We start from the raw sequence: 15,406 nt of genomic DNA, 5'->3' as shown, positions 1-15,406 counted from the left end.
GGGTAGAGGGACGAACTTCTTGAAACACTTAACTACAACAGTGCCAGCCATATAAAACGTTAATACTCGGTGGCTCAGTCAGTAAAGAATCCACCAGCAATGCAGAAGATGAGGGTTCAATCCCCTGGTTGGGAAGATCCTCTGGAGTAGGAAATGGCAACCTACTCCAGTATTCTTGTCTGGGAAATCCCTTGGACCGAGGAGCTTCGTGGGCTACAGTCCATGGGGTCGCAAGAGTTGGACACAATTTGGTGACTAAAACTACTACAATGAATAAAGAAGAATATTAAGTGCACTGACTTCATATCTACTGACCTAATGTTGCTATTAAAAACACTTCATAATAACCAGACTTCAAAAACTTATCAACTAGAATAAACAAAAGCCACGTTTATCTTTACCTCCTTTCTGAAGTCTCCTTCCTTCTGTGGTCTTATGCTATCCAACCAATCAGCTTTTATACCATCAAAATAACTTTGGACCTTGGATTTCAGTGATTCATATTGCCAAATAGCAGCTGATCCAAATGCACAGCCTGTAAACTACATAAAACAAATATATTACAAAAAAATTTTTTAAGAAATAGACCTATACGTAGTTTCAAGGATATTATTTCATTTTCATGGCTTTTTATGAACATAAGGAACATCAGGTACACTGAAACTTATTAGGTGAACATTTCACTGTTTCCCATTTTATGAACTTCACAGTACCCTGGGACCTGCTTACAATTAGAACTTTTTCAATAAAATTAAAAATATCACCTCAGTATCACCTGCAATGTTATACCAAATAAGAGGCCCATGAGTTTCTTCTCCAGGGCTTACATGAGTGAACCATGCGCTAACAGCAATTACTGCATTCATGTTTTCTCATAATCACGACTCCAGATCCTTCTGATGCCCCTCCATGTGTCATTAAGGGAGCCCAAACACGACGAACAGTACTTTAACGCCACACCCGAGGCAATGCAGGTAACTCGTATTAATGTGAGCTCTTACCCCAACAGTAAAAAACAAAGGCTTTATAAGAGTCCTTATAGGATAGGGAGAAGGGTAAAAGGCTGTTTCTTCTACAGGAGGAATCAAAGCACTTCTCTTGTACGCTTCACTACTTGTGTCCGATCTTCGTGGTTCAACCTTCCTGGGTGCTTTTCTGAATCCACATTTTTGCTGAATAAAAAAGTTAAACCTACAGAAGAAAATGGCAGATTAGAAACTGAACTGCATCTTGCGAACAGCAACCTCTATGAGCCTCCCCTCTTAGCCTGTAGCCACCAACTCAGTTTACTCTTGCTCTGCAGCCCCAAAGCCACCGAGACTCCTGCTCCCGGGAGGATTCAGTCAAAACAGTGAACATGCTTTTCTGAAAAAGGAGAGACACACTGCAGCAGCTTTACAGGGCATGTCTGGGCTATTACTGTGTATCAATAAATAAAACAATTTGTACTCCTCCTCCACACAGTTTACAATCCAATAAAAAGCTTTTTTCTTTTGTCAAATGGTAATTTCTCCCAGGTAGACCAGGCAGAGGCCTCTTCCTGACTGTTCTCATTATACTCTAAACATACTACCTTTCTACACTCATAAAACTGCTTGAAAGCAATCAGACAGGTCTTCTCATCTTTGTAACCCACACCCTGAAACACTCTGGTTGAGTAAAAAGAAAAATTTCATTTCTGTGGCCTGGATGACATCTAAACAAGTAATTCAAATGTATGTCTCGAGTCCCAGCCTCAATTTTCTTATCCTGTATTTCCAACTATATATTGAATATTTCTACTTGGCTGGAGAAGGAAATGGCAACCCTCTCCAGTATTCTTGCTGAGAGAATCCCAGGGGCAGAGGAGCCTGGTAGGCTACAGTCCATGGGGTCACAAAGAGTTGGACATGACTAAGCATGCAGGCATGCTCCCCATCACTTCAAAAACCAATATATTCAAAAGGGAATTCAGCTCCCTCTACAAACAGCTCCATTTTCCGACTTCCTTACTCCTTCGGTGGTCCCACAGTTCTCTGAACCACTAAGATTAAAAATTTAGAAGTTATTATTCTCTCTCCTTAATTCTTACCATCTCCTTAATTCTTACCATCTAATTAAAAATCAACTCTGGCAAATAACATTCTTTCCATTCTTAATTTAGTCCTTTATTTCATGCCTAGTTTATGTCAACAGCTTATTTAAGTTCAAACATTTGTTTTAACATGTTGCATTTTCTTCTTTCCTCATATTATTCTTCCACAAACATTCAACACCTCCTCAAATGCTCTCTCAGAGGACCAACATTCTCTCCTTAATTCCAACACAATCCATTAGCTCATCCCTTCTGACCTGGAATACTTTACCATTTCCTAACAGATTTCATTGCTTTTAATACCTCCCTACTCCAATGCATCCTTCACATTTTATTAAACGCAAATACCTTTCTCATTCCCCTGCCTGGAACCACACAGTAAATGTCTCATCATCTATCAAACTTCGCAACGTGCTCCTTTGTCGCAGGATGTGCTTCTCTAACTTCTTCTGTGCCCTTCAAACTTCAGCTCACGTCCTCCTCCAAGCAGCAGTCCTAACCTCCCCCAGGCTGAGCGTATTCTTTGCACTCCTAGAGTCCTAAAATACCTTGTATATACTCTTAACCTTCTCTCATTCGCTGGCTGTACTGTAACTGGATTGTCACTTCTGTATTCATTATATCTCTACCACCAAGGCCAATCCCTAATACAGAAAGGGTCAACAATTACTTCAGAAAAAAGGGATCAAGAACAATTATTGGTTTTATTTTGAATAACTGAAAGGAAAGTGGTACCATTCACTAAGACAAGGAAAATCAGAAGCACCAAAACAGGAAAGTAGAAGGAGAGATGAATAATTCCATCTTAGGCACTGTTTAAAACGCTTGCAGTCATTGCAGCACAATTCTATCAGCTAAAAAACTGGAACTTAAACTGCTATCAACTGGGGAAAGGAGAAAGTCTGGTATATTTTTATGACGGAATACAGTTGTCCCTCGGTATCTACTGGAGATTGGTTCTAGGACCCCTTGCAGATACCAAATTCTGGATGTTCAAATCCCTTACAGAAAATATAGCTGACATTCCCCATCAACATGGTTGAATCCATGGATGAGAAAGCTGGAGATACACAGGGCCAACTCAACTACTCAATGAAAACCTACTGATAACACATCACAGATGAATCTCAAAAACACTGAGCAAAAGAAGTCAAACACAAAAGAGCACATAATGCGACTGTGTGATGGCATGTATATATATACATGAAGCTGAAAACTAGGCAAAAATTATCTGTGGTTAAAAAATAATTGTGGTGATCAAAATCAATAGTGATTGCTATTAAGCAATCACTTGACTGGAAACAGGCAAGAGGGAACTTGCTGGAATGATGGACATTATTTCTAGGTGACAGCTGCACAGGTGTATACATTCATCAGCACTAAGGGGCTATACACTTAACACTTATACATTTTACCATATGTAAGCTATATTGCAATAGTGTTTTGAGCACCCAGGTGATATCTAGCAGGCATATGGAAACATAAAACTCAGAAACATGGAGTAGCTACTGTTACTACTATTACTCATCTAACTTGCCCTTCAATTCTGAGTCCACAGCACAGTTCAAATTTTCAGACATCACATGGTAAGGATGGGTAATGATAAAGTAATTCACCTTAAAACTTTTAGTAAGTCAGAATTTGTACTTACAAATAAGTGCTACTCCTTTCAACAAAATCTATTTTGGAAAGCAATGCACTTATTCAAACAATGCCAACTGTTACTCAGAATGGCTCTGAACTCCTTCAGAATCTGTCACGAGGCTTATGAATTTGTTGTTTGGTCAGTTGCTAAGTAGTAGCCAACTCTTTGCGACCCCATGAACTGCAGCACGCCAGGCTTCCCTGTCCTTCACCATCTCCTGGAGTCTGCTCCAACTCATGTCCAGTGAGTCAGTGATGCCATCCATCTCATCCTGTCGCCCCCTTCTCCTCCTGCCCCCAATCTTTCCCAGCATCAGGGTCTCTTCCAGTGAGCTGGCTCTTCGGATTAGGTGGCCAAAGTACTTTAGCTTCAGCATCAGTCCTTCCAGTGAATATTAACAGTTGATTTCCTTTAGGATTAACTTGTTTGATCTCTGTGCTGTCCAAGGGACTCTTGAATCTTCTCCCGCACCACCATTTAAAAGCATCAGTTCTTCCGTGTTCTAGATCCGTACTTGACTACTGGGAAAACCAAAGCTTTATCCTTTAGCAAATAACTACTGAATGGCAAATTGCAAATCTACTTTTCTATTTATTGTTCTATTGCCTGCTTTTACTGCAGACACTAAGAAAGATAAATATCTTCACTTTATGAGGCTCTCCTACGGCTGCTACTGCTGCTAAGTCACTTCAGTTGTGTCTGACTCTGTGCGACCCCATAGATGGCAGCCCACCAGGCTCCCCCGTCCCTGGGATTCTCCAGGCAAGAACACTGGAGTGGGTTGCCATTTCCCTCTCCAATGCGTGAAAGTGAAAAGTGAAAGTGAAGTCGCTCAGTCGTGTCCGACTCTTAGCGACCCCGAGGACTGTAGCCTACCAGGCTCCTCCATCCATGGGATTTTCCAGGCAAGAGTACTGGAGTGGGGTGCCATTGCCTTCTCCGCTCCTATGGCTAGGGGTGGCCATATTACAGAGTTCTAACAAAATGAGACAATTATTTAGAAACCTCCTGAAAAGGTTTTGCTTATCCAGTAAAAATGGAGGTATCACTAATGTTACATCCCTCCCACTTCTTTTTGCCTTGAAAAAAAGGATGTAAGTCTCTAGAGACAGGGCAGTCATCTTGAATGTCAAGAGAAAGGCCAAGGACTTCAGGTACTAACCTTGACATTTTTTGAGCTACTGAGGAAAGACAACAGTTACCTACCAATCATTTTAAGCTAAGTACTTTTTTTTACTTTACAATATTGTATTGGTTTTGCCATACATCAATATGAATCCACCATGGGTGTACACGTGTTCCCCATCCTGACCGCCCCCCCACCTCCCTCCCCATCCCATCTCTCTGGGTCATCCCAGTGCACCAGCCCCAAGCATCCTGTCTCATGCATCGAACCTGGACTGGCGATTTGTTTCATATATGATATTATACATGTTTCAATGCCATTCTCCCAAATCATCTCACACTCTCCCTCTCCCACAGAGTCCAAAAGACTGTTCTAGACATCTCTGTCTCTTTTGCTGTCTCGCATACAGGGTTATTGTTACCATCTTTCTAAGAGCTAAGTACTTCTCTCATATATTTAAGCAACAATTAACTTACCACCAAGGGCATTCCTCCCCACTCCAGTACTCTTGCCCGGAAAATCCCATGGACGGAGGAACCTGGTAGGCTGCAGTCCATGGGGTCGCTAAGAGTCGGACACGACTGAGCGACTTCACTTTCACTTTTCACTTTCATGCATTGGAGAAGGAAATGGCAACCCACTCCAGTGTTCTTGCCTGGAGAATCCCAGGGACGGGGGAGCCTGATGGGCTGCCGTCTATGGGGTCGCACGGAGTCGGACAGGACTGAAGCGACTTAGCAGCAGCAGCAAGGGCATTCCTAACTGATAACACCTTTAAAAGTGTGTCAATCCTTTGCAATTGGATTTGATGTTTCTTAAATACTCCTAAGTAATTTAGACTAATGTGCTTAGCCGCTCAGTTGTGTCCAACTCTTTATGACCCCATGGACTGTAGCCCACCAGGCTCCTCTGTCCATGGGATTCTCTGGTCAAGAATACTGGAGTGAGTAGCCACTCCTTTCTCCAGGGGACTTTCCTGACCCAACGACTGAACCCAGGCCTCCTGCACTGCAGGCCTCCTACATTGTGGGCGGATTTCTGACTGTCTGAGCTACCAGGGTTTAAGCCCTAATTTACAGCGAGGTCTATAGCAACACCACTGTGTGTCAAAAAGCAAAAGGTGTGACACAAAGTTACAGGAATACATTTCCTTTCAATGTTTCCTTGTAAATGGTTAGAAACTGTAACCCAGTGTAGTTGGCAGCTGGTTTTGTTCCCCCCCGCCCCGCCCAGTTGTGCCACAAGGTTCCCAGGACTTCAGCTCTCTGGGTTCAGGGGCTGAACCCAGGCCATGGCAATGAGGTCCTTGTAATCCTAACCACTAGGCCACACTTTTCTCTTTTTAGACCAAGAAATGTGAAGGATGAGATTTCTTTGTATCTCCAATAGCTTAATACTACAGGATATGTACTCAATCGCTTCTAATGAAAGACTACTTCAACAGTTCTTCAACTCATTTACAGTTCTGAAGCACAATGCCTGAGAAGGAACACAAACATGCCAGGTTGGGAATCTGGCTTTGACACAAAGCCAGACGTTTTGCCTACACTAATGTTTATCTTGAGAATCTCAACAAAAGTTAAGTGTGGGGGCTGAGGACACAAAGAACATGTTACACAAACCAGCCCCAGGTACAGTTCAGATGCAGAATACATATGTTACAGCTGGACATACAGAACTTATTGGATACTGTGACTTGGTTCACTGAACACTTATTCCTTTCACCTAAGGTACATTCGGGAGAAGGCAATGGCAGTGTTCTTGCCTGGAGAATCCCATGGACGGAGAAGCCTGGTAGGCTGCAGTTCATGGGGTCGCACAGAGTCGGACACGACTGAAGCGACGCAGCAACAACAACAGCAAAGGTAACATTCACATGCTGCAGGGACTGGGAAGCTACAAACTGTTTTCCAGATATCCTTTCGGTTAGAGTTGGTGATGTGACCAACGCCTTCTCGTCAGATTCGCCAGCCAGAACTGGGTTTAGTGAGGAGGCAGGACACAAGGCATCACTCCTGCGGAAGGTGGAGGCAGCACAGTTCCTACTCCGGCCAGCAGATCCAATCTAGCAGCAGCTTCCCCGGTTGCCTCATTTATTATTGCATAACAGACCGCCCCAAGACTTAGTTGTCCTGAAAGCCTAATTACATCGCATGATTCTGTGAGGTAGCTGCCCTCGGCTGGGCAGTTCTTCTGCTGGTATCATCTGGAACCACTCATGCAGCCAGTCATCTGGCTGCTCAACTGGAGCTGGAAAGGCTACAATGGCCTCCCTGCCATGTCTGGAGCCTCAGTACTGGCTGTTAGCTGGTTCTTTCTTTCTAAATGGTCTCGGTAATCTCTAGTCTAACAAGAGCTTTAACCATAGCAGTGAGAGTGTTCCAAGGCAGAAAAGGATAAAGCTGCAAGGCCTCTTGAGGTCCAGACTCTGAACTTTGCACGTTACTTCTTCCACATGCCACTAGTCAAAGCAAGTCACGAGGCCAACCCTGCTTCAAGAAAAAGGGAAATAGATTCCAGCTCCAGATGAGAAAAGCTGCAAATGACTGTGGCCATGTTTTAAAATCTACCACATTTACTGTGGCAGAAGCAGTTATGACTCTGAAAGCATAGTCTGGAACAGTAATTCTCACAGCTCGTTCCTGAAGAGGAGCAGAATACTCCACCCCCAAATATGCCACTTTGGCACGGGGATTATTTTGAGCTGAAGACAACTGAGAAGCAGCAGACATAAGAAAAACTCTCTGCCCTGCCCCTATAGGCCTAGAAGCAGGATACACACTTGTAAAGGTGTACCCCCACCCGTCTCTACCAGGAAGGACAGAATTAACCACAAGACAACTAAAGACCCTTATGAACCCAGAGAACATCAGAGGAATCTACGTAACATCTTTACTAACTCGCCCCCATATTAACTTCTCACTATTTGCTGCCCTAGAAACTCAAAGTCCTTTCCCTTTGCCTTCTCATTTCTCTAAAACTTTGTTGTTCTTTTGTTAAAATGTATATAAGACCAAGTTCTAATCATCCCTTTCGGTTACTCATCACTGAGTACTTCCAGGTATATGTACAAAGCACGTTTTCCCCTTGTTAACCTGGTTTTTTGTTAGTCTGGCAGGGCCCCAGCCAATAAACCTAAGATTGGTAGAGAGAAAACAGCTTTTCCTTTCCTATATTATACCTTAGTATTGCCTGGTAAGCTCTTAAAAACAGGACACCATGGCATCACATCAGACCAATTAAATTAGCATCTCCAGTGTTCTTGCCTGGAGAATCCCAGGGACAGGGGAGCCTGGTGGGCTGCCGTTTGTGGGGCCGCACAGAGTCGGACACGACTGAAGTGACTTAGCAGCAGGGATGGGACCAGTGAGTGCATCTGTATTTTTTAAGGGCTCCCCAGGCAACCCACTCCAGTGTTCTTGCCTGGAGAGTCCCAGGGATGGGGGAGCCTGGTGGGCTGCCATCTATGGGGTCGCACAGAGTCAGACACGACTGAAACGACTTACCAGCAGCAGGTTTCTCAAGTGTGGGAGGATTGAAAAGTTGAGATTTACTACAGATGTGGGGAAAACTTTAGTCTCTACACAAATCACCTGGGGATCTTGTTTAAAAAAAAAAAAAAGATTCTAATTCAGTAGGTCTAGGGTGAGTCGGAGATGCTGCATTTCTAAACAAGCTCCTGAATTCCAGACTGACAAACTATGGCCTGCAGAGAGAATTTGGTCTTCCAACTTAAAACAGCTTTTGCATTTCTAAAGAGTTGTTTAAAAGAAAAATAATATCTGACAAAGACCTACATGGCCCTATTTTCTATCTAGACTTTTATAAAACAAGTCTGACAAAACAAGTCTGTCCTAAACTGCTGGTTCATGAACCACTTTGAATAGCAGGAGCTAGAAACGAATCCCCCACTCTTCCAACAATATTTCCACTTAAATTACAATAGTCATCTACAGGTTAATCCTAACTGATTAGAATTTAAAAAATAGGATTTGTAACCAAACAAAGAATTCCAATAGGAAAGTTTAACTAGGAATGACAGTGAGCATTTTTGGCTCATTCCCAGCATAACATCCACATCCTCTTTCCCTCTCGAAAGAGTACCCTGGAATTTCCAGCCATTTGGTTGGGGAAGGTACACCGAGCTCCTGACTGGCGTAAGCATGTCACAGTTATTTTCTTAAAACTCATCCTGAGTTAATACGTGGAAGATTAAAAGGGAAATAAATATACCAGATTTACTAATTTGTCAAGTATTTAAATATATCTTAAGACTGTCATCCCAGTCTAAATTTAAGATTTATGCTCCATATAATTGATACATACAACTGAAAAATTATGCAGGCTTCTTTCAAGCCTAAACCATTTTTCAGAAGTGCTGCCAACAGTTTGACAATGGTAAAGTTTCTAAAAACTCTAAGTGAGATGTTCTTCATTTTCTGTAAAGAGCCAGACAATAAATATTTTAGTCTTTGTGAAAAACAACTTAAATCTCTGTGGCATACTGTTCAGTCTTTTAAAGCACAGAAACCATTCTTGGCTGGCAGGCTGCCTTGGGCCTGCCATTATAGTTTGCAGAAATTTTGAGGAATATCACCACCTGTAGTTCTTGTTTAAAAAAAAAAAGCAAATTCTCAGCCACACTTAACTCCTGTTACAACAAAAAATCACAAGGACTAAGCCCAGACCTCTGTTTTAACCATATCATTGACTTCATTCCTCCATATACTAATTTTAGAACTTCGAGAAGTGAAAGCAGATCTAATAAAGTTACATACAAAGAAACTTGCTTCTTTCTAGAAGTTACATTTTGGGCTTACCCACAATCTCTTTTTCAATGTCACCCCAAAAAATGTCAATTTCAAACTCTGCATATGAATGCAAACTAAAACGTGTGACGGTAATCTTCAACACCACATGTATTTGTTTCAAATGGTCTCCATTTTTACTGGAACCTCCTTTTTAACCAAGTTGTTCTTCTTTTCCTTTCCCTTCCCAACACAGATCTTGAATATTGAACACCTGTTGCTTCCTAATAGCTATATTCACTCTTCTTCCCTCTCAAACTATGCAATTTCAACTGGGGTTTGGAATAAAGAATGGAATCAGGACCACTGATATAAATTACCACCTCCACCTGACCTCCTCATTCTCCCATCTCCTCAGGAGTTTTAGGTTAGTGCTAAGGCTCCACGTTCCCCTGTATCATGAAGTTAAGTACAATGTAAGCCAGTTTACCACAAATCTCTGATCCTACATTCAGTGCTTGTTTAGAACTACAGGTTCTTTCTCTCTTCTCCCACAACCCACCTCCTGCCCACCTGGCAAGTCGACAGGATTGAGGTAAGGCCTGGGAAATATAGTATACAGACACTCCAGATGATCTGAAAATTAAGGATGGCTCCACCATATTGGGGAGAAGGCAATGGCACCCCACTCCGATACTCCTGCCTGGAGAACCCCGTGGATGGAGGAGCCTGGAAGGCTGCGGTCCATGGGGTCGCTGAGGGTCGGACACGACTGAGTGACTTCACTTTCACGCATTGGAGAAGGAAATGGCAACCCACTCCAGTGTTCTTGCCTGGAGAATCCCAGGACGGGGGAGCCTGGTGGGCTGCCGTCTATGGGGTCACACAGAGTCAGACACGACTGAAGCGACTTAGCAGCAGCAGAGCTGGTGTTCACGGAGAAGGCAATGGCAACCCACTCCAGTACTCTTGCCTGGAAAATCCCATGGATGGAGGAGCCTGGTAGGCTGCAGTCCATGGGTTTGCTAAGAGTCTGACAAGACTGAGCAACTTCACTTTCACGCACTGGAGAAGGAAATGGCAACCCACTCCAGTGTTCTTGCCTGGAGAATCCTAGGAACGGGGCAGCCTGGTGGGCTGCCGTCTATGGGGTCACACAGAGTTGGACAGGACTGAAGCGACTTAGTAGCAGCAGAGCTGGTGTTGAACTAAACACAAGGCTTCTTGCTATCTCTATCAGGTAGACTTCAGGCACTCATCTAATCAAGTAAGAAAACGGGGAACTGAAACTCTGTTAAACAACAGAAAGAAAATTCAGAGCCAAATACACACTAGAACCTTAGATAAGGGATTTCTCTCAATTTATAGTTGAACTATTCTAATGCAAAAAGGGCAAACACTGATAGACCATACTCTTCACACAGCTTCTACTCATGAAAAATCAAGTTTTTTTCCCAAGTCATCTGAAAACCAAATATTCCTTTGTCTCAACTCTTTTAACAGAAAAGCCTCTCCTACAACTTTGCAAGAGGCAAAGTGATGCCCTCCTCTGACTCCACCTTCCCTCATAAATTCCTCTAAAGAAGTAATCTGTAGAAAAACAAAGCTTTTATAAAAATTGATAAGAGAATAAAAGCTAGGCCCTGCGACTCTACCAGCTGTGTTAATTCTTTATTTGCTCGCGGGATTATGAGGTATGGTCCCTAATCTGCCCTTTACAGATTACTTCCCCTTCCCGACACGCCCCTCCCGAGAAAGAGGCTACCGCGGGCTCACAGAGATCTGGGCGGGGGATGGTCACTGAGCACCCGGGGCAAGGTGGCGCGACGAGAAGCGAAGACTGGACGGAGGCGTAAGAGGAAGAGAGAGAGGAGGGACGCGAGAGGAGAGGGGGTGCGGCAGGAGAGGCACAAGAGGCCCGCACGGCCTCAGCACCTGAGGATGCGCGGCCGGAATCGCAGGTCTGAGACGCGAGAAGCCCAGAGGTCGGTCATTACCTGCGCCGGAGCAGCCGCGACGGGGCCAGGGCCGCAGTGAGCTCTTCATAACTGCCACCGCACACTGGCAGAGTCCACGCTTGTCCACAGCCCCAGCCTCTCTGCGCCCAGCCTCGCCACGCCATCTTCCCAACCTCTGCCCCACCATGGCCCGACCTTATCAACCCCAGCCGGAAACCACTTCCGGGGCGAGGGAGAACCATAGAGTGCCGAGGAGCAATCTAGAGCGCCCCCGTGCGGCGAAGCCCAGGTTCGACCTACGGAGAGACGGGGACCCGAAAGCCGCCAGCCAGTCTCTCGGCACCGCTCGGTCTGAGTTTTGGAGGAGCGTCGTCTAGCCGCCCGGCCTACAGCCTACTGGCCCAGGGGAAAAAGAGGAGGGAAAACGAATTTATTGAATGATGCCATGGACCAGGCACTTTACTACATTTATTACTCGCAAAACACTTAAGATAGATGTTACTATTGTTGTTGGTTTGTTGTTTTCTACTGAAGGGAAGCGAGTGGAGGAACCAATATTGCAACCCAAGTTTTCTTAAATTACTACTCTTTACTGCACCTCACCATTTCACGTTGTGATACACTGAAGAGTTTGTGCATATAACAAAAGGTCCAAGTCTGGCCTGAAAATCTAGATTCTAAATAAAACTCAAACCTCCTGATCAGCTCTTTCTCACCCGTCAACTTTATTTTCTGCCACTCCATCCCTCCCTCTACTCTAACTGTGGTCATACTGAATCATCTGCACTTTCTGAAAAGCACAACTTTTCCAGTCCCTCCTTCTCCGGAGTTCGTATTAACCATCCTCACTGCCCAAACCACCTTTCCCTTCTCTTCCTACCGAAATAATTTGTCCTTCAGACCAACTTGGAGCATCACCTCTTCTAGGAAGCTGTAGGAAAAAGTTCTCCATCCTGGCCAGGTCTGAAAGTTAAAGTGACAAAGACATTAACAGGACAAAAGCACACCGATGTTATTAAATTTTTACATGCTCATGGAAGTCTTCACAAAAGAATGAAGATCAGAAGAAAAGACTAGAGCAGGAAGTTTTTATACCTTTTCTACAAAGAAACAGGGCTTCCCTGGTGGCTCAGTGGTAAAGAATCCACTTGCCAATGCAGGACAGTTGAGTTTGATCCCTGAGTTGGGAAGATCCCCTAGAGAAGGAAATGGCAACCCATTCCAGTATTCTCCCTGGGAAATCCCATGGACAGAGGAACCTGACAGGCTGCAGTCCATTGGACACAGAGTCACATGCAACTTAGCGACTAACACAACACAGCAACAACTACAAAGAAACAATCTGTGAAGAACTGACAAGATGATGGGGCTTGGCCTAGGGGAGTCCAACCAGGGTTAGGTAGTGCTTATCTTCCTTAGTAGGAAGATAAGTGTTAGGTTAACGAAGTTTGTTGCAGATTGCACCAGTGTCTCATTGAACAATAATATTAATAATTATTAGTAATAAATACTCATAATAATATGGAGGTTGCAAAGAACAAAGCTTTATTTAGGGTCTCAAGAATAGCAATTCAGAGGCACAGATTAGGGTAAAATGAAACATATTCTGGGTAAGAGAAGGAATCAGAGGCCTATAAAGGCAAAAGCCACAAGGTTGTTCAAGAATTAGGGAGTTCCCTGGTGGCCTAGTGGTTAGGATTCTGGGTTTTCACTGCCATGACTCGGGTTCAATGCCTGGTTGGGGAACAGAGATCCCCCAAGCGAAAAAAAGAAAAATTATTGATCCTGAGGCAGTCCCTTAATGCATTTTCCTTAAGGGATGGACTCTTGCCAGTTATTTTAGGCTAAGAGTTTAATAAACAGGTAGGCTGTCATGAGTTAATTTTCATTTCAATTCAGTTCAGTCACTCAGTCATGTCTGACTCTTTGTGATGCCATGGATCACAGCATGCCAGGCCTCCCTGTCCATCACCAACTCCCAGAGTTTACTCAAACTCATGTCCATCAAGTCGGTGATGCCATCCAACCATCTCATCCTCTGTCGTCCCCTTCTCCTGCCCCCAATCCCTCCCAGCATCAGGGTCTTTTCCAATGAGTCAACTCTTCCCATGAGGTGGCCAAAGTACTGGAGTTTCACCCTCAGCATCAGTCCTTCCAATGAATACCCAGGACTGATCTCCTTTAGGATAGATTGGTTGGATCTCCTTGCAGTCCAAGGGACTCTCAAGAGTCTTCTCCAACACCACAGTTCAAAACCATCAATTCTTCAGCACTCAGCTTTCTTCACAGTCCAACTCTCGCAATCCATACGTGACCACTGGAAAAACCATAGCCTTGACTAGACGGACCTTTGTTAGCAAAGTAATGTCTCTGCTTTTGAATATGCTATCTAGGTTGGTCATAACTTTCCTTCCAAGGAGTAAGAATCTTTTAATTTCATGGCTGCAGTCACCATCTGCAGTGATTTTGGAGCCCAAAAAAATGAACTCTCTGACACTGTTTCCACTGTTTCCCCATCTATTTCCCATGAAGTGATGGGACCAGATGCCATGACCTTAGTTTTCTGAATGTTGAGCTTTAAGCCAACTTTTTCATTCTCCTCTTTCACTTTCATCAAGAGGCTTTTTAGTTCCTCTTCACTTTCTGCCATAAGGGTGGTGTCATCTGCATATCTGAGGTCATTGATATCTCTCCCGGCAATCTTGATTCCAGCTTGTGCTTCTTCCAGCCCAGCGTTTCTCATGATGTACTCTCCATATAAGTTAAATAAGCAGGGTGACAATATACAGCCTTGACGTACTCCTTTACCTATTTGGAACCAGTCTGTTGTTCCATGTCCAGTTCTAACTGTTGCTTCCTGACCTGCATATAGGTTTCTCAAGAGGCAGGTCAGGTGGTCTGGTATTCCCATCTCTTTCACAATTTTCCACAGTTTATTGTGATCCACACAGTCAAAGGCTTTAGCATAGTCAATAAAGCAGAAATAGATGTTTTTCTGGAACTCTCTTGCTTTTTCAACGATCCAGTGAATGTTGACAATTTGATCTCTAGTTCCTCTGCCTTTTCTAAAACCAGCTTGAACATCTGGAAGTTCACAGTTCACGTATTGCTGAAGCCTGGCTTGGAGAATTTTGAGCATCACTTTACTAGCATGTGAGATGAGTGCAATTGTGTAGTAGTTTGAGCATTCTTTGGCATTGCCTTTCTTTGGGATTGGAATGAAAACTGACCTTTTCCAGTCCTGTGGCCACTGCTGAGTTTTCCAAATTTGCTGGCATATTGAGTGCAGCACTTTCACAGCATCATCTTTCAGGATTTGAAATAGCTCAACTGGAATTCCATCACCTCCAGTAGCTTTGTTTGTAGTGATGCTTTCTAAGGCCCACTTGACTTCACATTCCAGGATGTCTGGCTGTAGGTTAGTGTCACACCTTCGTGGTTTTGTGGGTCATTAAGACCTTATTTGTACAGTTCTTCCATGTATTCTTGCCACCTCTTCTTCATATCTTCTGCTTCTGTTAGGTCCATACCATTTCTGTCCTTTATGGAGCCCATCTTTGCATGAAATGTTCCCTTGGTATCTCTAATTTTCTTGAAGAGATCTCTAGTCTTTCCCATTCTGTTGTTTTCCTCTATTTCTTTGCATTGATCGCTGAGGATGGCTTTCTTATGTCTCCTTGCTATTCTTTGGAACTCTGCATTCAGATGCTTATATCTTTCCTTTTCTCCTTTGCTTTTCGCTTCTCTTCTTTTCACAGCTATTTGTAAGGCCTCCTCAGACAGCCATTTTGCTTTTTTGCATTTCCTTTCCATGGGGATGGTCTTGATCCCTGTCTCCTGTACAATGTCACGAAC

At 43.8% G+C, this 15,406-nt stretch overlaps 1 protein-coding gene across 1 annotated transcript in view; it reads right to left on the bottom strand.

Annotated features, from left to right (window-relative positions):
* PARL (presenilin associated rhomboid like) overlaps positions 1-11,755 on the bottom strand; it is a 51,262-nt gene extending 39,507 nt beyond the window's left edge. The window contains exons 1-3 of the mRNA XM_006056676.3: positions 11,591-11,755; positions 1,002-1,191; positions 402-542 (exon numbers count right to left, since the gene is read on the bottom strand). Of these exons, the coding sequence (XP_006056738.1) occupies positions 402-542; positions 1,002-1,191; positions 11,591-11,715 (456 nt within the window). The 5' untranslated portion in view covers positions 11,716-11,755. The remainder of the gene's footprint in view (positions 1-401; positions 543-1,001; positions 1,192-11,590) is intronic.
* Positions 11,756-15,406: the final 3,651 nt, after the last annotated feature.

Source organism: Bubalus bubalis, chromosome 1 (assembly GCF_019923935.1).
Source record: "Bubalus bubalis isolate 160015118507 breed Murrah chromosome 1, NDDB_SH_1, whole genome shotgun sequence".
In the NCBI taxonomy this organism is placed as follows: domain Eukaryota; kingdom Metazoa; phylum Chordata; class Mammalia; order Artiodactyla; family Bovidae; genus Bubalus; species Bubalus bubalis.
Note: the sequence above shows the minus strand (reverse complement) of the source record. Positions and strands in the feature narration are given on the sequence as shown.